General features: G+C 46.4%; 2 protein-coding genes across 2 annotated transcripts; both read right to left on the bottom strand.

Annotated features, from left to right (window-relative positions):
- Positions 1–493: 493 nt before the first annotated feature.
- Positions 494–2342, bottom strand: ccr12a (chemokine (C-C motif) receptor 12a). The gene is made up of 2 exons (XM_062482056.1): positions 2311–2342; positions 494–2051 (listed from the first exon to the last, which is right to left on the bottom strand). Exon 2 carries the CDS (start codon positions 2032–2034, stop codon positions 964–966), a length of 1071 nt encoding a protein of 356 aa, XP_062338040.1. The 5' UTR covers positions 2035–2051; positions 2311–2342; the 3' UTR covers positions 494–963.
- Positions 2343–2631: 289 nt separating this feature from the next.
- Positions 2632–23190, bottom strand: si:ch211-106n13.3 (vWFA and Collagen domain-containing protein). Its single transcript, XM_062481580.1, has 32 exons — positions 23056–23190; positions 22578–22774; positions 21701–22098; positions 21209–21371; positions 20413–20578; positions 20076–20301; positions 19548–19721; positions 19241–19318; positions 19121–19132; positions 18838–18921; positions 18403–18456; positions 16642–16695; positions 16478–16531; positions 16298–16351; positions 16148–16201; positions 15986–16039; positions 15549–15602; positions 11312–11365; positions 9379–9423; positions 8860–8913; positions 8286–8339; positions 7892–7945; positions 7219–7290; positions 7084–7119; positions 6801–6845; positions 6593–6625; positions 5616–5762; positions 5321–5375; positions 4265–4456; positions 4006–4083; positions 3329–3834; positions 2632–3205 (listed from the first exon to the last, which is right to left on the bottom strand). Exons 2-31 carry the CDS (start codon positions 22660–22662, stop codon positions 3641–3643), a joined length of 2877 nt encoding a protein of 958 aa, XP_062337564.1. The 5' UTR covers positions 22663–22774; positions 23056–23190; the 3' UTR covers positions 2632–3205; positions 3329–3640.
- Between the last annotated feature and the right edge of the window lie 25 nt (positions 23191–23215).

Genomic DNA, 23215 nt, shown 5'->3' with positions numbered 1-23215 from the left:
ATTGATAACATCTTATTAATTCGAAGTTCAAGGGATGCAGACACGTTGATGTTTCTTAGAATTGTTGAGTTTGGGGAAAACACCATGTAACACCAAGAATAAAGGTGTGAAAACAGTTTCAGCAGGTTTGGACCTGAAATACAGAAGTTACTAACCCACAGTCTTTGCCTGTATGCCATTGTGTGTCATACACATGTATAAAAGTATAACAATAGGCTATTTAGGCTCAATATAAAATACCACAAGATTTTGCCTAACTTAAAAACAACACACAACATATAATTGTCTACTAAACTACTAAACCGGAATAAACGTAGGCCCTATGTGACATTTTCTCACAAAATTCATAATGAAAAGAACTTGATGTTTATGACACCTCTGGCATAGTGCCCTCTGACAGTTGTCTAGATTTACTGTCTCAGCAGTCTACTGTGCTGAAAAATGCGGAAGGCTCAAAATCAGTTTTGTTGGTTTGTCAGATATTTAGCAGTGATTGTGTTTTGAAAATGTTTATTTGTGGTTAGAACACAATACACAAAGAGATACACACTAAATTCCTTGTATTTCCATGCTTTACTTTGTTTTAATGCATAGCCTAAATATATTTAAAGAAGCAAGGCAAGCCGCAACAAAAACAGTACATTCTGAGAACTTCGTCACCTGAAAAAATCATGCAATCATAAAATCGTCTAATAGACCTACTGTAAAAGTCAGCTGCCACAGTCCACACTCACCTGAATGCCCCACACATTAACTTGCATGGGCTACAACTTCAGCGCTTTTGCAAACTCGCATCATTGCAGTATATCGCCTAGGCCTACTGAAATTTTACAAGGATTTACTTCCCACACAAATTCTCATCCAACATTCATTTGGAACAGTCTCCGAAAAATGTAAACTCCAAGTAACAGGTAAAGCAATCTGTCTGCAGACCTATTTCGTTTTGTAAGGCAGGTCTGCTTTCTAGTAGTCACAGTTGGTGTATGGACTTCTCTGCGACGTGGTCCTTGAGCTCTGGCTGGTCAGGAGGGTGGTCTTCAGACACGGGATGCGTTTGGACACCAGTTTCCTGAAATGGCTCTGGAACTTCTTTCCTACGAAGGTGTAGAACACGGGGCTCACGCAGCAATAGAAGTAGGCCACGTTACGCGTCACGTACAGAGCGTAGTTTAGAGCTTCGAAACAAATGTCCGGGTCGCGGGAAATATGGAAAGCGCGTAGCAGAATGACAACGTTGTATGGAGTCCAGCAAATGAAAAAAGTGAAGATGATCACGAAGACGAGCTTGACCGCACGGCACTTTTCTTTCATGCGAGTAGACATGATCCGGACGGTAATTCGAATGTAGCAGTACAGCACCATGAGCAGGGGGAGCAGAAAGAAGATCAGAAATTGCTGGTAATAGCCAAACAACTTCCATTTGGTCATGACGGCCTTGGAGGAACCCATTTCCTCACACATGTAGCCCAAAGAATGGTCCTTCCGCACATCATACAGCACCAGCTCTTTAAGGCCTGCCAGGATGCTGATAAACCACACAGCGGCTGACAGACTGCAGGCATACAGCTTTCTGCGGCTCTTGGCTGCTGTGATGGCATGCACTACTGCCAGGTAGCGGTCAAAGGTCATGAGGGTGAGGAAGAGAATGGAGCTGTAGAACCCGATAGAGAACATGCTCCCCACGATCTTGCACAGTGCCCGTCCAAATATCCATTCTGTGGAGTAGTAGGTGGCCCAGAAAGGCAGGCTGCAGGCAAACAGGATGTCGGAGAAGACCAGGTTGAGGAGGAAGATGTTGGTGACGGTGTTGAGTTTTTCATACTTGTATATGATGCACAGCACCAGGCCATTTCCCAGGATGCTCAAAAGGAAGTTAATGTGGTAGAACAAGGGCATGAATGTGGCACCAAACTTGTTCACGTCGACCGTCTGGCACAGGGTGACAAGCTCGTCAGTCACATAAGTGGAGGACTCATTAGAGGACTCGTTATAGAGCTCAAGGAATAGATTGTACTTCTCATCATCATACTCCATCTTAAACTATTCTTAACCTGCCAGAAAAGATGTTCATTAAATTGGTTGAAAAACAAAGCTGTTTCTGACTTCACAACGTATTGCCTGTTACCCAAACTGCATTTTTTCCCCATAGATATTTTTTACATTTTGTCATTTAACAGAGGCTTTTACTTGAAGCAACATGAATAGTGTATGTAGTTAGTGCAGCAGATAATCAAGAACACGTAGGCAAGACATGCAAATATAAATTAATACATGACCCACCCTAAGAGGAGCCTGTATCAGATGACTCACCTCTTCGACTATGGTTCTGCTGCCTGTGGCTCCGGTCACACTGACAGAGAGATGTCTGCATGCTGAGGGTGTTCAAGCGTGACACAACTAGGGGGGTGTGACTCAGGTTAGAACTGGAACTGACTTTCTGGGAAGAGGGCTGGCTGTCAGAATCTGTCCAAACAGCAAGCTGAAATGTCACTAGACATAATCAGATCTTTATCATTCTGACTAAATTCAATGTAAAAAATAACTGCAACTCCACTCCATTTTAGTCAACTAAATGTTTGAGCAATGCCAATGTATTTCATGTGCCATTACTTTTTACTGAAATACAAAATATAGAGTACAGAAAATAACTTTATTGAATTAAGGAATTATTTGACAGTGCTTAATCAGCAGTGCTTTGAATCTGTTGGAAAGTAATACACTTCCAATACACATAAATAACATAACAAATATAAACTGTATGATCATATTTGTGAACAAATTGAATAGAAAAAGATTATTGTTGTAAATGCTGGAACAAGACAGGGTCATGCTACTGCTGCATAAACATTTAGTTCATAAACTAACATCAAAACAACAGATACATGTCCTTATTGAAAGTTTTACGTTTAAAAGGTGTCTATGGTGAAACAAAGAATGAATCAGATCCCGAAAAAAATAAGAACAAACACTTTGCTAGTGTCATACATTTCACAACATCCTGAGTTCCTCAGTCATAAAGAAACAACTTCTCACTACAGTTGGAGGTTATACCAAATCATCATATCATTGTAAAAACACTTTGGATCCAGTTTAGAGGTAGCTTTACAAGAGAAGTGCAATGCATTGGATCTTTCACATGACCATGTAAAGCCACAGCTCTTGACAGTACAAAGAAAACCAGTTAGATGTGACTCGTAACACGGACCTATCATTGGGTAACATTTAGATGTGACTCGTAACACGGACCTATCATTGGGCAACATTTAGATGTGACTCGTAACACGGACCTATCATTGGGCAACATTTAGATGTGACTCGTAACACGGACCTATCATTGGGCAACATTTTACTCCCAACTACCTTTCTTGGAAGAATCACTACTGACTCTTTCAACATCTCAGTTTGCCAGGACACAGATACTGATGTCCTAGGTCCTCCATCGCAACAGGAATTCCGTTGATATCAGGAAATTGGGAAAGTGTTAAAAAAAAAGAAGAAAAGAACGTACATTATGGGTGAGACGCTGGAATCTCCTCACACAGTCAGCAGTCGTTCCTCTGCGAGTCCTTCCAGACTTCGCTCACATGGACAGAGCTTCAGGTGCGCTTCCAAGGTAACGTCCACAGCAGTGCCAAGAGATCTAGAAGCTGGGTCCTTTGCTGTAGCGTTCCTCCCTTAGCGTCTCAAAGGCCTGGTAGCAGGAGGAGGGGTCACACACGCCCGTGTCCCCAGCTGGGCCTCTCTTTCCTGGGATACCGTGGCTTCCTGGCTTCCCTGGCTCTCCTGGAGGTCCCGGGACACCCTCCCCGTCTCTCCCTCTGGGACCCTGAAGGCCTGAGGGGGGGAAGAGAGAAGACAGCTCAGCTTTCACATACTGGTTCTCTTCCTGTGGAGGATGATCGATGTATTACAGTAGTCAGTGTGTTGGTGGTACTGTAGCATTAGCATCTTTTGTTGTGTTCAGGCTTGAGGCATCATTGAAACAGCAGAAAAGGGGGGTTTCACCTGTTGGTCCAAGAGGACCTGGCAACCCAATGTCTCCCTCTCCTTTGGCACCTTTCAGTCCTAGCGACCCTGTGTCTCCTGCACAGACACACACACACACGTACAGTACATTAGCTTATCAGAGAGGCACTTCTGCGGTAAGAATGCTACACCTATAGATGTGTTTCAGAGGTCCCCCATGTCACACAGCCCCTGTCATGTCCACTCTGTGAACCTGTGCGTTTCAGAGATTCAAATTCAGAAAAAGATCTGACAGCACCTTTGATTCCTGGAGGTCCTCTTCGTCCAGGCTGCCCCGTGTAGCCCTGAGACCCAGGGGTTCCAGGGTACCCTGGGGTCCCGCTTGGGCCTTTCAAGCCTGGGGCTCCCGGCTCACCTGGGGGTCCCACCACGCTCTCGCATCGACCGCAGCCCCGCGGTGACACCATGTGGAGGAGCTGGGGAAACTCACCTGGACAGAATGAAACAGCGGGTGATGGTGACTGAGATTAGGGTTCTACAGAAACAGGCAGTGTGGTGGTTGAGATTTGAATCCCTGTGCGGTTTAGATTGACTGTGCTGTGACTTTGGTCGGTTTCAAGATAACATATCAAAGTTTCAAAATGAGTTAAAACTGATATATATATATATATATATATATATATATAAATCCTGGAATAATAATTTAAAAAATGATCTTAAATTATTTATCAATAGAGCTACAGAACACAGTACAGGGGCTGTATTGTAGAGGTTTATAAATAATCACTTCAGCTCTTTGTTGCTGATAGTGAACATCAAACTGTGATCGTCAGCTACTGTTGCTATGGCATCATTCATGTCAGCATAGTGAGGGATTATTTTGAGGATGAGGAGAGTGATGAAATCTCCAGGAAACAGTAAATATATTTTCTCCATATATCTCCAGCACACACACACACACACACACGTACAAACAGATTAGGCAACAGTCCTGTCGGTTACTCATGCCTGCTACTTCTGCTGTCTGAAATGCGGAAATGAAAGCTTGGTTGATGCCCCAGATGTTTCCAGGGTCAGAGTGTGTGTGTGTGTGTGTGTGTGTGATACACACACATACACACACGTGGTTATCATAATTCTGCTCTTTCACAATCCTTTACATTGAGATTGTGCAACAATAAAGAATTTAAAGTTTTGTATTTGACACCAAAGCATCCAACATGGTATGAGTCTGTAATACTGTTAGTCTACAGCACCTTGCTCCATTAAACAGTCACTACTGAATGGTTTAAAAGTCCATGAAAACATGCACTGTAATGACAGTGGAGAAATGGTTTCAGGGTGTTGAACATACTTCGAAGCATGTTGGCACAAATCTTCATTAGTTGCTCTTCAGAAGGAGTCTTGCCCTGAAACACAGTTTACACACAATAGTCACAACCAGACCCTTGCATCAGCTCTCAGTCACTGGGTCACAGTTCCCTCCTGTTCTGTAGGAGGACTATACAGGCCAGGAGCCCAGGGTGAGGGAAGTAGCCTGTCATCTTATAAAGTGAAATTACCAACAAGATGTCCTGTAAAGAAAATAAACCTGGATTGAAGCAGTTGATATAGTCTTTAAGAACAGCACTGTGTCCCTGCCTACTTACTGGTTTCCCAGGGTAACCAGGCACACCTGGTTGACCAGGTAGGCCGTCTTGGCCAGGGAAACCTCGAGAGCCGGACACCCCCAATTGGCCATTTTCGCCTTTCTTCCCATCAGCCCCTCTGGTTCCTGGATCGCCCGCTAGGCCTCTCTGGAGGACCAATCAGACGTCAGCAGACACAAGTGCCTTGGGAGTCAGGTGGCTGAGCGGTTAGAGAAGCGGGCAAGTAATCAGAAGGTTGCTGGTTCGATCCCCGGCTCTGCCAAATGACGTTGTGTCCTTGGGCAAGGCACTTCACCCTACTTGCCTCGGGGGAATGTCCCTGTACTTACTGTAAGTCGCTCTGGCTAAGAGTATCTGCTAAATGACTAAATGTAAATGTAAATCAACACATTGCATCTGCTAAAACGATATTCTTGAGTACAAAAACTCTTCAGGTGATTATTTAGTTTAACCCAGGTCAGTTGAGCCTCACTTGACATGTTTTGAGTTCTGTCATCACAGTTTAAGCTGTGACAGAGATGTGGGCTGCACTGATTCCTCTCAGTATCTTTTTGTACTCATTTTGGTAATCGACCTTTAACAACATATGAAGGGAATATTTCTGTGTAGGAATGTGTTAAGACAGAGTTAGTCAGACACGCCTCGACAAACATAAGGTCATTGTTATGCTTCTTTGTAAAGAGGATGAGGAAGCAAAAAATATATTGATGTTTTTTAAGTGTCAAGTCAGCATACCGCAAATTTTTCTACCCGAGAGAACGTAAATAAGCTGTGTACTACTGTTTCTCAGAAACTGCCATGGTTCTGTATTATTACAGTTAGCTAGTCTCACTTAGAGCAGCCAGCCATGTAAACAGAGACACTGTATTGATCTTGAACTAGACCGATCCTGTTCCTAAACACCTTCTCCAAACTAACTTGATCTGAATAATGTACAGTAATACAAGTCATTAACCAATCACACGTAAGCAGCTCACCTCTCCTTTGCTCCCTCTTGGGCCCAGTACTCCCTACCAGGAAGACATGTGTTAAAAACCTCCACAAATAAACAAACAGAATCACAAAAAAAAGGCATTGACCATATCGACACCTTTTTTCAAATCTACAGCTCTCTACCATGAATAATGCAGGTGAAAGACAGAATTAGGGGTGGAGTTCAAAGTGGAAAGGTCAGAGGTCACATACAGGCACCCCAGGAGCTCCAGGTTCTCCGTTGCTGCCTCGCTCACCCTGGAACAACAGGAGGGTGAAGGTCATCACCTCTATCATCTACAATCAGAGGTGTTCTCCCATCCTATCTCCTTCGTATTTGAGTCCTGGAACTCAAATATGTTGTAAAGCATCTGCTAAGGTACATTATTATAGACTAAACCCATTTTTGTTGCATTACTTCAGTTCAGGTATTCGTTGATAACCAGTAGCCTGTAACAACATTTAACAACAGAATTATTCGTGCTTGGCATCTTACATTGCTTCCTTTGACTCCAGGTACCCCAGCATCACCCTGGAAACAGTGATAGTTATCTTATCTGCTGTCATAACATGACTGTTAAAACATGGTTGAATTCTAAAATAATTATAAAAGAGCTGTCCATTAAGTTACCTGTTGCCCTTTGAACCCAGGATGTCCTTTTTCCCCCTGTAACCCTTGGATACCAGGCCCCCCCTGCTCTCCCTGTCGAAGGGAAAGGATTTGGTCAGATTATTATGGGATATTGTAGTTGAGAGGGTGTGGTTGGTTTTGCACTGTCTTGTAAAATACAGACTGTTCCTTGGCACTAACAACATTAATACTGTTAAAACTAGTCTCTCGTAGTCCTTGATTATCCGCTACTCACTATATACACTATTTGAATATTGCTTTGGATAATAACATTTACTAAATGAATACATGTGAATGTAAAATGTGAATTTATGTGTTTCCATTTGTTTAAAATACTTCAGACACAGGATTCTAGGCAGGAACAAGACCCATGCAAATTATATCCGAGGACGTCCTGCAATTTGTTTTTCAGTTAGGGTGTGAAACCTTCAGCATCACCAGCTACACTCATGGTTAACCACAGGAACTGTGCAGCAGTAAAACATAATGATAAGTATGGTCTTAGAACACCAAGTGAATTGATATCAAAGTCTCTTGTCTTTTGCCTGAGGTATATGGAAGAACTTGAAAGAACATACAGTATTAGTCTAGTACTACAGCAGCACATGCACAACACACATTTTTAGATCTGTTTCTTCTGATTTAAAAAAACTGTCAATTGACAAAGACGTACTTTGGGTCCAGGTGTTCCAGGTAGGCCGTTTAATCCTTGCGCCCCTGGGCTTCCCTACAGGCGCACACACACACAGAAACATACATGTGAACATGGACACGGTTAACACACACATACTTCAAGACATAAATCAGTGAGAACACAAGGATGGAAACATATGCACACACACACACATGCACACACACACGCACACGCACGCACGCACACATGCACATATGCAAATGCACACACACATATGCAAATGCACACACACACATGCACACACACACACACATATGCACACGCACACACACACGTATGCACACACACACAGACACATATGCACACGCACACGCACACACACACACGTATGCACACACACACAGACACATATGCACACGCACACACACGTTACCTTTGCCCCCGCCTGTCCATCAGCTCCAGGTGGACCAACAGGTCCAGGAGGTCCCTGAACAAATAAACATGTCATCATGGTCTCTATGGTGACACTGAAGCGTGTGTATTCTAGTAGCAATATTTTATTACGTGGCATAGTATACTACAAGTATGATAACCTGTTGGAAATTGGAATTGCTGAAATATCATAGGGAAGGTGATATCTGAAATATTATGCTTGAATAGAAAATGTATAAACTAGTTAAAACAACTGTTGGAATTTTTTGGGGCATTTATTTCATTTCCTCTGTTGGTCATGGCAATATTTCCACTGTGGTTTTCCGTTGTGTTTTTCTTCCAAGTCTATACAGTTTCTCATAGCAAAATCACTGCAGTACCGTAACCATGCAAAATCACTGCAGTACCGTAACCATCCAACAGAGTGCAGTCAACTGTCAAGACTAAGCTCATTAGATGCCAATTTGTCTGCTAGTTTCTAAAAAATTATCTGAATTATAACTTGAACAACATACAATTTCAGTAGAGGAAGGAACTGATCAACATAAGTAAGTCCACTGAGCCAGTGCACATACCTCCAGCCCAACAGGCCCTGTCAAGCCCTCCAGTCCTGTAGAGCCCCTCTCACCCTGTCACACAGAAGAACAACAGATTTCTGGGAGTCAGGTGGCTGAGCGGTTAGGGAGTCAGGCTAGTAATCTAAAGGTTACCGGTTAGATTCCCGGCTGTGCAAAATGACGTTGTGTCCTTGGGCAAGACACTTCACCCTACTTGCCTCGGGGGAAATGTCCCTGTACTTACTGTAAGTCACTCTGGATAAGAGCGTCTGCTAAATGACTAAATGTAAATGTAATTTCTAGACAGACAGATCGATTATGAAGAAGCAGAAGTTGTAGGTGGACAGTCTGCCCCACAGATTTGGTTCTGTCAGTTCAAAAGGTGAACTCCTGTCACAGACCTGGCCTAGAATATTATGATGCACAGGTGTCTTAAGTCTCTTCCTAGGACATCCAGTAGCTAGCTATGTGATTACAGCATTGTTTCACATATAGTGTATAATATCTACTGTATGTGTTATTATAATAATACTGTACCGGAGGTCCTACAGGCCCAGTCTCACCAGGAAAGCCCCGAATGCCCTGAAGATCAACACACACAGGAAACACCATGCTCAGCAGGGCGAGAAGATAAATAAAACATTAAAACATGAACATAGCAAACGGTGGGATGAATGTAACAGGCCCCCGTCCCCATGCCTGGCATGGGTGCCTGGCGTGTCCTCAGAAGGCCCCCAGCAGGACCCTGGCTCCCTCGCAGCACCTGTGACAACTTCCTGTTTAGCAGGAAATGAGGTCTTAAATGAGAGCTGTAATGGACCAGGCAGTGTGAGTGGAGGGAGTTTATGAGAGGGCTACGCATCACTACTAATTGGTGTGGTAGCTTTCCACAAACATACGCACAGCGATAGAGAACTGTTACAGTTTGAAAAATTTCTGGAGAAGCTGTTTCTTCTGATTCAGACTTTCAGTCCTCGTGTTGCCATGGACGACCTTCCATTCCTCACGTTCTCTTCTGAGTTCAAGAAAGCCTGCCTCGTATCATTCCACGCCTCCAAGTAAAGTAAGCAGCCAGCCAACCACTGCTTGGATTTCCACAGAGGGAAAGACATAAATGTGTATATATTGAGGAGTCTCGACTGTGTGTGTTCGTGTGTTCGTGTATGTGGTCTGTCTCCATCTGCTGGTCAGTTTGTGGTCTGGCAGAACATCTGAGGTTGACCTCAACCTGATCGAGGTGAGAGCTAGCCACAGTTAAGAGACTAGATCCTGTTAGATGGACTTCTCTGTGTATGAACAGTGTGATCTGCATCAATATTACTTTTAACATCTAAAGCCCTTGGCTGGTCTCTACTTTTTTTCTTCCTGTACATTGCCCAAATGCAGCCTACACTAAGCCTAGAGAGTGTTCCCAAGGCAACCACAGAAACTACTGTCATCTTGGATTTATTATTTCAAAATCCATAGAAATACTATACTAAATCGTAAATACAGCAAGTGTAGCTGTTACAGGTGGGCTTCAAACCACTGGCCACCCAAATGAGAACTCAAACATCTACCACTAGACCAAAGAGGAAAGACCCAGAGCTCCAGGGTGGGTTGAGACCTTCAACAGTGCTTCTCTGGAACACAGGCTACGCATGAATTACACTCCCAACCTACGATGGGGCCCTAAGCCCTTGGTCTACCAGTATTTTTAGCGCAATGTTTTTAACCAGAGACGGCTGATATGCACATGGGTTGGTTACTGGTGGTCTCTGCTCCAGAACCTTTAAGACAGATGGTTCCAGTTCTGACCCACAGCCCAATAACCACACTAGAGTTCTGTTTACCTTCACAACCCTCCAGTACCCCAAGTTTGCTATTTTAGACTGTGGCAAAATTTGGGCTGTCAACCATTTTTTTTTTTTTACTGAGGACCTCAACTAACTACACCCCTAACCTTGGTGTTGTGACATCCCCGGTGATAGTTTAAGGGTTGTGTGTTTGGAAAGCTGTTCCTTCTGATAGCAAAGACCCATATAGAGGATAGCTCAACAACTTACTGTCTCAGTGTTCGGTTCTATACGCATCGAGGCATTAGGGTTTCAGAGGGGCAGAGAGCGTGTCCTGGAGTTAACAAACACTGAGGCAGATTGATGACCACATTTGGAGCGACGTCAACTCAAACATCAGGTCTATTTTGAGTTAAAAGTTCCTTAATGTCTTTTAGGTGGCTTCATAAACCAGTTTATGGTTTTTAGTATATGTGCCTCAATGGAACATAACACTGCTTCCCAGAAGGACTGCTGGTACGGCTATAGAACAGCTGGAGTTATACTGGAGGGAAAGAAGATGATGACAATGATGATGATGATGGGGAAGAGAAGGAGGAGTGCTTCGCTGAGAAATGAGATCAACATGGCCAAGTTCTTCATTACTTTTCCTTGAGTATATATGAATAAAGCTGAATTTGAATAATGCCACTTACAGGGATTCCGGTTTGTCCTTCCAATCCAGGCACCCCACCTTCTCCTTTTTCACCCTGGAGTAGAACAAGAAAACGTGTGTGAAAATGTACATGTGTGTGTGTGTGTGTCTCACATTCTCTTCACAAGTCATAAGTACATGTTGTAGCCTAGAACATCTTCAACAAGCTCTGCTGTGTAATGGCCTGATACAGTATATGATTAACTTCTGGAATAGACCATGCTACACCATGCAAGGGACTGCTGATGTCCCCTCGAGGTGGGGGTTGCCAGATTTGCAAACGATCAACCCCCTAAACGCCAAGCCTCACACTAACACACCATAGGCATGCATGGACACGATCAGTCATTGGATTCGAGTTATGATCCATCTAAAACACCTCCAACATGCATGTAGCTATGATCTTCTACCACACAGACAGACCACACATGAACTAGCTTAGCCTAGCTACAGCTAGTGTTTCACCAGTGAAGCGCGGTCGGTAGGTAAGTAAGCACCGTGCAGTGCTGCACAGGCCCTGCCTGCCACATGTGCTTTTGAAGTGTTCTGTCTCTCTGAACTCCGAATGGAGGTTGTCAGCTAAGCCCACCCTGTCATTATCAACATGAGAGGCTTGATCTTATACACAGTCACGATGCAAGGGTTATGGCTGAAAATATTTCAGGATGACAAGTGATCATGAAGCCCAAACATGAAATAGTCAGCGCCTAGGTGAAGTGGTAAACATCGCAAGTAGCTATTATGGGTAAATCTGATTGTGAGGGATTTGATTTATGACCCAGGTGATTGAGTGTTCTCTGCTCTGTTAGACTGGGTTCATTTATTTGAAACTTGGGAGGGAGGCGTTAGCATGACATGAAAAATGAGGGAGGAGGTGGGGGGGTGGGGAGTGGGGAGTGGCACTTGAAGAGACAGATTGGGGTTTGATCTGTTCGCTCAACTACGTCGATTCAGACTTCCGTAAATAAACAAGAATGTTTTCATTTAGCGGATGCCAGTGTGCAAAGCAACATTCAGAAGTGGAAGGGAACCTGCAACCTCCGGCTCCGCAGTCAAAACCTCAATCACTGAGCTAAACCTCAATCACTGAGCTAAACCTCAATCACTGAGCTAAACCCATCCCTTTACAAGCAGTGGTTCTTTTCTCCAGACCAAACCTGAGGCACCCCGCTATGTTAACTACACACATCCTGTAGACTTCAATTTACATTCTATCTACACTATTACATGCTGAATAGTTTACTGTAGGGGACCAGCCCATAGCTGTGCATTCCAAGTGTTCAATCATCGTACAGTTTTTCGTCTGTACTGCAGATGACATGATCCCCATGCAAAGATTCTATCTATATAACCTGTCTGCCCTGAGATCACAGCCAACCTATAATCAATGTCTCAAATTACCGAACCACAAAAAGACATAATGAATACTATGTATCAGCTACATCACCCCAAAAAAGTGTCTTGTGTGATTCGCCAAATTACAAGACATTACAGACATTTTTAAGCCGCCGGAGTCTTATTCTGGAGGACCATCATTAGGGTTTGCAGCATTGGTTTGCTGTCATATGTGTTTGGAAGAGGGAAGCAGCGACCGGGCTGGGCTCACAGAGCTAGGGACATTATGTGTAATCAGAAGGAATTTAATTGGAACGTTTGTGCAAGCTCCTCATCGGCGTGTTGCCGCGACTACATGATTTGTGGAAAACCATTTGCACTTGCATAATGTCCAGGGGAAATGCGGCTATGCTCATAGATAGCAACCAGCCTAGTGGACAAATCTATGTTAGTTTATATTAAACATTCTTAGTATGCATCACAGCATGCGTACCACGGGATATGTTGTACTGTTTACTTGTTACAACATGAAGGCCAAACATGGAGAAGGAAATAATTTCCTGATCATGACACATCACAGCTCTGAAAGTAGACCTCACACACAGCGTTCCCTGAGCCGTGACAGGTACACCTACCGTGTTGTGATACAGTAGGAACTCAGATATTATTTCCTCCAAACAACTGTTCCCCTTCTACAGAGGATAGTAATTACCAGTAAAACTTTATAGGGGATTTCACTGTTCCGCAGTTTTCATTCAAGTTTTTTTTATTGGGGAATATAAAGAATGCCTATTAACATTCCGGAACGTTTGGATTCAAGTGTTGAAGTTCTAAACTCTCCTGTTGAGCTGCCAAGTAGGCAGGCTTATAGGCAGACAAGTAGGCAGGCAGACAAGCTGGCTGGCAGGTTCAACCCGCTCTGCTGCTACATCTAAGATTGAGCATGATGCTGTGGTGTGGTTGTTTTTACAGCCCAGTGGTGTCGTGTGCTGAAGCCAGTGATTAGAGAGAGTAGCAGCCAAGCCCTGGTGCAGCCCTGAACACTGAACCAAACCCACCCTAACGAGGCAGCTTTCATTTGGTCCACCACATCAAACCCCCACCTCTGGGTTCGTTAATCATCCTCCAGCACCCAATGCCTAGAGACTGGGAAAAATATGAGAGTGTGTGTGTGTGTGCACAGGGGGGGGGGGGGGGGGGGAGAAGCATGGAGGAGGGCAGGTGGGGGACCCGGGGGTTTGGCTCTGCATTTATTTGGGGTGTTCCTCCTGGCTTCTAATCCAAAATTACATTTTACATTACATTTAGTCATTTAGCAGACACTCTTATCCAGAGCGACTTACAGTAAGTACAGGGTCATTCCCCCTGAGGCAAGTAGGGTGAAGTGTCTTGCCCAAGGACACAACGTCATTGGCCTGGTACTTAAAACGATGCCCCCTCCAGTGATCCGCCATCACACCTTCTGAGGTTTCAACTACAGACTTCCTGGTTACAATGAAGAAATGTCACAGCACTCGCTAAACATACTTTCACCCAATTATCAGGCTAGATCAAACGTCCTACCCGGGCCAAGACCTTTATCGAGCTCTTTTACGGGGAACGTGTGCTCAGTTTAATAGGTCGGTAAATGGTAGGGTTGCCTATCACTAAACTTTGCCAACCCCAGAGAAAGGGAGAGAGAAAGAGGGAGCAATGAGCCACAGAAACAGATGGAGGAACAAGAGGAACAGTAACTGTTCTAGACAGACCCTCGTTCCCACACAGACACAGCCTACACCTGACTGGCATCTGAATAGATCCTTTGTGATGTCCGAATTCGGCGTAGAATGCGGTCCGGGGGCCCCTGTGTTTGGTCTGGACTCATCCAGCTTATACAGACTTCACTGTGACAGGACTTGTCTTTGGACGGGATTAAACAAACCTACTCTAAGGTCAGACAGCACATGACAAGGCCGCAGTGTCACCGAAATAACATCCACAAACAGAGGAAACGTAAATCTAATTATCACCATCCGTTTAAATACGATGATTAAATATGATATATAAAAGGTAGGTTTCTAAGTCAGCGGGGGTAGGTTTCCTGTCGCCTCCTCTCCAAAGAAAAAACAAACTTGAAAGACCGAACGTATGTCAATGTTTACATGTGAACTAACCATTTCCCTCCGCCGACAACACCTCAACTTCTACAAATAGATTCTCCAGTAGGCTGCCATCCTTGCCTCTCGTTTCAACCTTGTTGAAGTTTTCTCAATATAGAGCAAAGGGTGAAAGCTAGACCTTCTGGTCTCTTATAGAAACCCTGGCTCCCAAATGCAAGATGAAAGTCAAACCACAAATATGTCCTCTGCAAGCCCCTCCAAAACCCCAGAGATATTTTCACTCATCTGGGAGAACATCTCCTGTCTAGCTACAGCAGCACGGTCCTAGTCTTCCAGTCTCCGCCAATCATGGGGAGTCAGGTGGCTGAGCGGTTAGGGAATCGGGCTAGTAATCTGAAGGTTGCCAGTTCGATTCCCGGCCGTGCCAAATAACGTTGTGTCCTTGGGCAACACACTTCACCCTACTTGCGTCTGGGGAATGTCCCTGTACTTACTGTAAGTCGCTCTGGATAAGAGCGTCTGCTAAATGACTAAATGTAAATGTAATCACCGCAATAGAGAGCAACTGGATGTTTTTGTCAACATTATATCCACTCTGGTTAGATGAGAACGGATTATTCAGCTGACAGAAGTGTAGGAGCAGGCCTGTGTTCAGTAGCAGGACATCAGTCAACTAGCCTGGTCTGGTCAGCTAACATTCTGTGAAACTAAACGTGAACTGTATCCAGCAGTCAGTCCCCCTTCACGTCCACACAGACCATCTCTCCAGGGGTGGAGCTCTATGGAAATGAGTCAGTGGTTCACCTTGGGTCCTGCAGGTCCCGGTGAAGCATCCTTCCCTGGTGGGCCAACCTCTCCCTACACACACCAACAACATGAGAGAACAGTTAAACCATCATTAGTACTAGCCCATAGTGAACATGTGCAGTTAACGTGAGAGAACTTTGGAACCTCAGTGGAGGAGCATTTGACTGCAGCTCAAGAGGTCATAGGTTCAAATCCCCCCATGTATGTTGCTTTTGATAAAAGTGCTAAATAAATGCATTAGTATGATTACGATGATTACTATGAATCCCGTGTGAGTGATACTACAGTCCCTTATGTTACAGATACATGTGCATTTGTAATCCTCTCAGATTGTGTGGGTAGTGTACAGTAGTGTATGTTGTAATCCTCTCAGATTGTGTGGGTAGTGTACAGTACAGTCCAGTGTGTGCTGGAGCTGTGCGGTGTGTTCTTACCGCTGGTCCAGGTTCTCCTGAGGGCCCTTGAGACCCTGGCTCCCCTGGGGGTCCCTGTACACAGGAGGAGAAGGCAGTGAGCCAACACAGACTTCACCAGAGCACACTTTCTGAATAACTCCAGTGTATGTATCTGCTGCAGGTTGTTTGTCATGCTGCTACCTGGGGTCCAGCTGTTTCCAAAGTGTTCGACTTCAGCAGGTCAAATCCCGGTCCCTGCAAGAGAAACTTTGTTGTTTATTTTTTTGTTTGTTCTTTACAATCATCTTAGCATATATATCTTAGCGGACGTCAGTCGTCATGGTAACTCACCATGGGTCCAGGAGGTCCAGGCATGCCTTGAAGACCAGGCGATCCCATCTCACCCTGTGGGCAGAACGGACCAATCACACGAGAACACGACCTTAGCTATGCCAGCATCGGCCAGCTCATGTCGAGTCACCGCGCTGAGTGATGACCGACAGACATAGAAGTCCAGACACTGCTGCTTACTTTGGCTCCATGGAGTCCTGGCTCGCCCGCGGGCCCTGAAGCGCCTGGCCCTGCCTGGGTTACACACACAACACAGCAGGTTTAGAGGGTGCAGTCTGCCTGCACAGTGAGAGGATCTCAGAGGGACGTCTATGTGATGATGCCGGCCTGTCTGTTGTACTCACATTCATGCCATCCTTCCCTGGCTGCCCAGGTACACCAGATGCCCCTGGCTTGCCCTGAGTTAGCAAGTATATTTTTAGAATTTATTATCATAACATGGGATGGTAAAGAAATAAGATCATATATGGAATAGTAATATTAAGGGAATAGAAGAGAGCAGAATCAGATGGGACTGGGGAGAGAAACTGAAATCTTGAATAGTTGAGACTGATGAATGATGGATAAAGGAGTCCTGTATGTTCAGTATCAGAGTCACAGTGTCAGAGTCACAGTGTCAGTGTCAGAGCCACAGTGTCGGAGTCACAGTGTCAGTGTCAGAGCCACAGTGTCGGAGTCACAGTGTCAGAGTCACAGTGTCGGAGTCACAGTGTCGGAGTCACAGTGTCAGAGTCACAGTGTCAGAGTCACAGTGTCAGAGTCACAGTGTCAGAGTCACACTGTCAGAGTCACACTGTCAGAGTCACACTGTCAGAGTCACACTGTCAGAGTCACAGTGTCAGAGTCACAGTGTCAGAGTCACAGTGTCAGAGTCACAGTGTCAGAGTCACAGTGTCAGAGTCACACTGTCAGAGTCACACTGTCAGAGTCACAGTGTCAGAGTCACAGTGTCAGAGTCACAGTGTCAGAGTCACAGTGTCAGAGTCACAGTGTCAGAGTCACACTGTCAGAGTCACACTGTCAGAGTCACAGTGTCAGAGTCACAGTGTCAGAGTCACAGTGTCAGAGTCACACTGTCAGAGTCACACTGTCAGAGTCACAGTGTCAGAGTCACACTGTCAGAGTCACAGTGTCAGAGTCACACTGTCAGAGTCACAGTGTCAGAGTCACAGTGTCAGAGTCACACTGTCAGAGTCACAGTGTCAGAGTCACAGTGTCAGAGTCACAGTGTCAGAGTCACACTGTCAGAGTCACAGTGTCAGAGTCACACTGTCAGAGTCACAGTGTCAGAGTCACAGTGTCAGAGTCACAGTGTCAGAGTCACAGTGTCAGAGTCACAGTGTCAGAGTCACACTGTCAGAGTCACAGTGTCAGAGTCACAGTGTCAGAGTCACAGTGTCAGAGTCACAGTGTCAGAGTCACAGTGTCAGAGTCACAGTGTCACAGTCACAGTGTCACAGTCACAGTGTCAGAGTCACAGTGTCAGAGTCACAGTGTCACAGTCACAGTGTCAGAGTCACAGTGTCAGAGTCACAGTGTCAGAGTCACAGTGTCAGAGTCACAGTGTCAGAGTCACAGTGTCACAGTCACAGTGTCACAGTCACAGTGTCAGAGTCACAGTGTCACAGTCACAGTGTCAGAGTCACAGTGTCACAGTCACAGTGTCACAGTCACAGTGTCACAGTACTCACAGTGTCACAGTCACAGTGTCACAGTCACAGTGTCACAGTGTCACAGTCACAGTGTCAGAGTCACAGTGTCAGAGTCACAGTGTCACAGTCACAGTGTCAGAGTCACAGTGTCACAGTCACAGTGTCACAGTCACAGTGTCAGAGTCACAGTGTCAGAGTCACAGTGTCAGAGTCACAGTGTCAGAGTCACAGTGTCACAGTCACAGTGTCAGAGTCACAGTGTCACAGTCACAGTGTCAGAGTCACAGTGTCACAGTCACAGTGTCACAGTACTCACAGTGTCACAGTCACAGTGTCACAGTCACAGTGTCACAGTCACAGTGTCACAGTGTCACAGTCACAGTGTCACAGTCACAGTGTCACAGTCACAGTGTCACAGTCACAGTGTCACAGTCACAGTGTCACAGTACTCACAGGCTTGCCATCAGGGCCAGGCGGGCCCTCCCTGCCCTTCTCTCCCCTGAAGCCCTGAAGAGTCACACAGAGAGAAGGCCTGAAGAGTCACACAGAGAGAAGGCCATCTCAGAGACTCAGAGAGTCACACAGAGAGAAGGCCATCTCAGAGACTCAGAGAGTCACACAGAGAGAAGGCCATCTCAGAGACTCAGAGAGTTTCCGTAAGTCTTGACATATGCATCATGTCAACTTAAAACAAGTACATTTGGCTGCCAGTGCAGTAAGAAATTAATACAATTAACTATCACACAATTTTAGATGTAGAGTTTTTGCCGTGCCGGGGGAGGAGATTTGAAGAGAGAGAATCTGATTTAATTTACGCAGTATTCGTGTGTTATTTTAGATCACATAAGCAGAATGTAAAGAGTGAAGCGTGAGTGTTCAGGGGCTCACCATGAGTCCCGGCAGACCCGGGGGGCCTGGCTTCCCTACGGGGCAGTCACAGCTCTCCACTGCTGCCTGGCGGTCTGGGGGACACTGAGACGCATGGGGACAACATCAACCACGTATCCATGGAAACATTTACACAGATAAATACATCAATTCAATTCACTTTATTTACGCCACAGCTTACTTGGTATGCTTACTGTCTTACTTAAAGCATGACGTTGATCTTTACGTTACAGATTATTAAATCGACTGTGATGGAAACACAAAAAAGCAATTGTTTACTCACCCTGCTATCATCCTGTTTAGAAAACAAAATCACAGAGAAAATCCATAAGGAAACAGACTATAAGGTGACAGTGTTGCTACGATGTACCATGTAGATCCACAGTGTAGATAAGGCGCTCACCACAGAGTAGATCTCACAGGCTGGCTCTTTCTCTCCCTGCTCCGGGTCGCAGTACACTCGAAGCTTCTGCAGCTCAATCTGGAGGGCAGGAGTTTGAGACAAAATGGCGGAATAAAAAGAAAAAGATTCATCCACAACTGATTGGCGCCACAAAACGTAGTCACGGTCACAGTGCATAGACCCACGTGGAGCATCAGAGCAGCTCTCTGTCTCTCTCAATACAAACTCTCATTCTCTCATACAAGCAAACAGTCAGCGTTCTGAACAACAGAAATTATTGGATGTGAGAGTTTTTACGCTGACTCACCGAGACGGTGGTGTCCATCTTGACCTTCTTGGCCACCTGCGTTTTCCCGTTGATGTAGATGGGAGCCGCCGGCTCCAGCAGCTGCTCCTCGATCTTCATGTCGTCCAGGTAAAGGATCACACGCCTGGGCTTGACCAGAAGCTTGACCTGGTGCCACTCCCCATCAAACAACCTCTGGAGAGGAGGGGAGGGGAGGAGGGCAGTGGGGGGGAGAGGAGAGGAGAGGGGAGGAGGAGAGGAGGGTGGGAGAGGAGAGGGGAGGGGAAGAGGAGGTGAGGAGGAGAGGAGAGGAGAGGAGAGGGGAGGGGAGGAAAGAGAGGAGAGGAGGGGAGGGGAGGGAGAGTAGAGGAGGGGAGGTTCACTACTGGGTAAATATGCATAAAGAGACAGAGAATTCTCAACAAACTGCACAATGATAGACGGTACGAGTCGCGAAACATCAGCCAGATGACACAAGACACTTTCATGACACCTGTTGGAATCTCTGCATCCATTCACGCTTGACCTGATCTGAGCGCGTGTACAGACCTTGATGCCGCGGTCGTTGAAGATGACACTCTGATCCCTCTTGGTGGCGCTGGTGGTTGTCAAGGTGACGGACTTGTCCGGGCCGTTCATGGTCAGGGCGAGCTGCTTGACCGCGTCCTGGGACAGGACCCTGAGCAGGTCAAACTTCACCCGATTGGTCGGGGCCTTCATCCGCAGCGTGGCCACCAACACGTAGGAGTGAGGGAGGCCCTCAGGAAACACCACTCTGGAACACAATCACATATCAGGTGTGTGTGTGTGACATGTCACATGTGTCAGACATGTGCAGTGTGTACTGTGTGTGTGTGTGTGTGTGTGTGTGCCTGTAAAACCTCACCTGGTGCTGTCTGTGAAGTCCATCCGAGGGCTCAGCAGGTAGGCAGCCTCGGACATGAGAGAGCCCTGCACCTTCTTGGCCTTCAGGTCCACCTTGAGAGAGGACAGCAGCTCAAAGCCCTTCGAGTTGTGGTTGGTTCCTGGGATTTGGGCTGGACACACAGACTCTGAGAGGGAGGGAGGGAGAGAGACGGAGAGAGAGAGAGAGAGAGAGAGAGAGAGAGAGAGAGAGAGAGAGAGAGAGACACAGAGAGAGAGAGAGATTAGATCCAAACTGTACCTTAGAGAATCAGGATCCAGGTACGTAAACATCAGGATCCATGGATAAAAAATATGCTATTGACACATTTACATGATATTCATATAGCACACTTTCATCCAAAGAGACATTCCAAGAGTACAGAGAAGGAAGAGCAGAACGTCGGGGCTCAGATGTGCATCGTCTCACTGTCCTGTGAGTGACGCTGTCTCTTTAAGAGCGTGCCTGACGCGTCTCACTGTCCTGTGAGTGACGCTGTCTCTTTAAGAGCGTGCCTGACGCGTCTCACTGTCCTGGAGTGACGCTGTCTCTTTAAGAGCGTGCCCTTCGCGTCTCACTGTCCTGTGAGTGACGCTGTCTCTTTAAGAGCGTGCCTGACGCGTCTCACTGTCCCGTGAGTGACGCTGTCTCTTTAAGAGCGTGCCTGATGCGTCTCACTGTCCTGTGAGTCACGCTGTCTCTTTAAGAGCGTGCCTGATGCGTCTCACTGTCCTGTGAGTGACGCTGTCTCTTTAAGAGCGTGCCTGGAGCGTCTCACCTTGGCAGAGCTTCTGCTCCATGGCGTCTCTGATGCTGCCGATGGTGGAGTAGTCCTCCGCATAAAGGACGTAGGTGGACGGGGGCGTGGTCGCCAGGGACACCAGCTCGGAGTTGGTGATCTCGTTGCCCACCCCCACCGCAAACAGGATGATGTTCTGGGCCTGGTGAGGAAAGAATAAAACATAAATGAATGTAAATTAGATGTGAAGCTATCCACATATGTTATGTGGGCCATCCACATGTGGGATGGCCCACATTCGGGTCCATCCTTAACCTCTGACCTACATTACATTTACATTTAGTCATTTAGCAGACGCTCTTATCCAGAGTGACTTACAGTAAGTACAGGGACATTCCCCCCGAGGCAAGTAGGGTGAAGTGCCTTGCCCAACGACACAACGTCATTTTTAACGGCCGGGGAATCGAACCGGCAACCTTCTGATTAATAGCCCGATTCCCTAACCGCTCAGCCATCTGACCTCTGACCCACCTTGGCCTCCAAAGCCGCATCCACCACATCGTCCTGGGAGCGTCCGTCCGTCAGCACCACGGCGATGCGGTTCCTGGCCGCCTGCGTGCGATTGGACGAAGGGAAGACGTGCTGGGTGGCGAACTTGATGGCCCGCCCTGTCTGCGTGCTGCCTCCCAGGAAGCCAATCGCGTCGATGGCGGCGACCAGGTCCTGATTGGTCAGGTGTTTCCCCAGGGGGATCTCCAGGCGGGGCGTGTCGCTGTACTGGACCACGCCCACCTGGGTGTGGCGGGAGCTGACGTCGAAGCCGCTGGTGATGTTGACGAGCCAGCGCTTGGCGAACTGGAAATCAGGGATCCCCAAGCTGGAGGAGCCGTCGATGATGTAGACCAGGTCGTTGGCCGCGGTGCTGCAGCCTGAAACGGCAGGAGAACACTCAGGGAAACGGATTTGAACGTCAGGATCGTAACGGTGGACTTTTCACGCTCACTTGGGATGGGAGAGAGTTCTCAGTGCGCAACACTGAACCGACAGAAAGTCCCTGTATTCATTCAGCAGATGCTTTTATCCAGAGCGATGTACTGACGGGGAATCGAACCCACGACCTCTTGATCTATCTACGGTCAAACGCTCTACCACTGAGCTAAACCTGGAAAGACCTTATTTACATTTAGTCATTTAGCAAACGCTCTTATCCAGAGCGACTTACAGTAAGTACAGGGACATTCCCAAGGCAAGTAGGGTGAAGTGCCTTGCCCAAGGACACAACGTCAGTTGGCATGACCGGGAATCGAACTGGCAACCTTCGGATTACTAGCCCGATTCCCTCACCGCTCAGCCACCTGACCCACCTTATGGGTGTTTGTGGAGCTATAACAGGTCTGCTCTGGTTCACCTGCTTGGACGTTCAGGTAGTTCTCTCCCCTCAGCAGCGGGAGGAAGATGCAGGTCAACATGGCTCCTAACATCCAGGTGTCCATGGCTCCTCAGGGTCTTGCTGCGCTCACAGGCGGGTTGGTTTAGCTTCCTGGACAGTCCGGCCGTTTCACATCAACTGGATGGAGGACGAGGATGTTCGACCCTTTGTTTGTTCTGAACGTGGTGTTTCATGTATGGATTTAGGATTTATGTTTGCAACAAAGATTGAAACATGTTGATCTCAGAGCCCAACAGCTACAATTACCCATTTCCAGTCAGCATTTACTATTTCAAGTCATTCAACGAAATGGCCTTACAATAACATACAATTACATGGTTGATCCTAGAGACTTTTTCCCCTTTTCAACAAAAAATATGAAAAAATGAGACTAATTGCAGTCCTGAGCCCTACATTCTCTGTCAAATACGTCATCTGACTTCCTGTCCCAGCTTACCTTCTGTCTTTCAGTCCAAGATCATCCAGCTCACCCTTTCAGGTCTCCTGCAGTGGACGTCCTCAGTCACGGTCAGGTCTCCCTCTCTACTATTCCAGCCTTGGAAGCAAGTGTGCTAGTTCATCAGAAAGCGTGAGTGTGTGTGTGTGTGTGTGGGGAG

The sequence above is a fragment of the Osmerus eperlanus genome, chromosome 16 (genome assembly GCF_963692335.1).
Source record: "Osmerus eperlanus chromosome 16, fOsmEpe2.1, whole genome shotgun sequence".
Lineage (NCBI taxonomy): Eukaryota > Metazoa > Chordata > Actinopteri > Osmeriformes > Osmeridae > Osmerus > Osmerus eperlanus.
Note: the sequence above shows the minus strand (reverse complement) of the source record. Positions and strands in the feature narration are given on the sequence as shown.

Coding starts and splice junctions, on each gene's coding strand:
- si:ch211-106n13.3 (XM_062481580.1), bottom strand. CDS start 22,662: ATGGACACCTGGATGTTAGGAGCCATGTTGACCTGCATCTTCCTCCCG. Junction 20,579..21,208: donor GGAGCAGAAGCTCTGCCAAG/GTGAGACGCTCC, acceptor CCTCCCTCTCAG/AGTCTGTGTGTCCAGCCCAA. Junction 11,366..15,548: donor CGGGACCTGCAGGACCCAAG/GTGAACCACTGA, acceptor GTTCTACTCCAG/GGTGAAAAAGGAGAAGGTGG.
- ccr12a (XM_062482056.1), bottom strand. CDS start 2,034: ATGGAGTATGATGATGAGAAGTACAATCTATTCCTTGAGCTCTATAAC.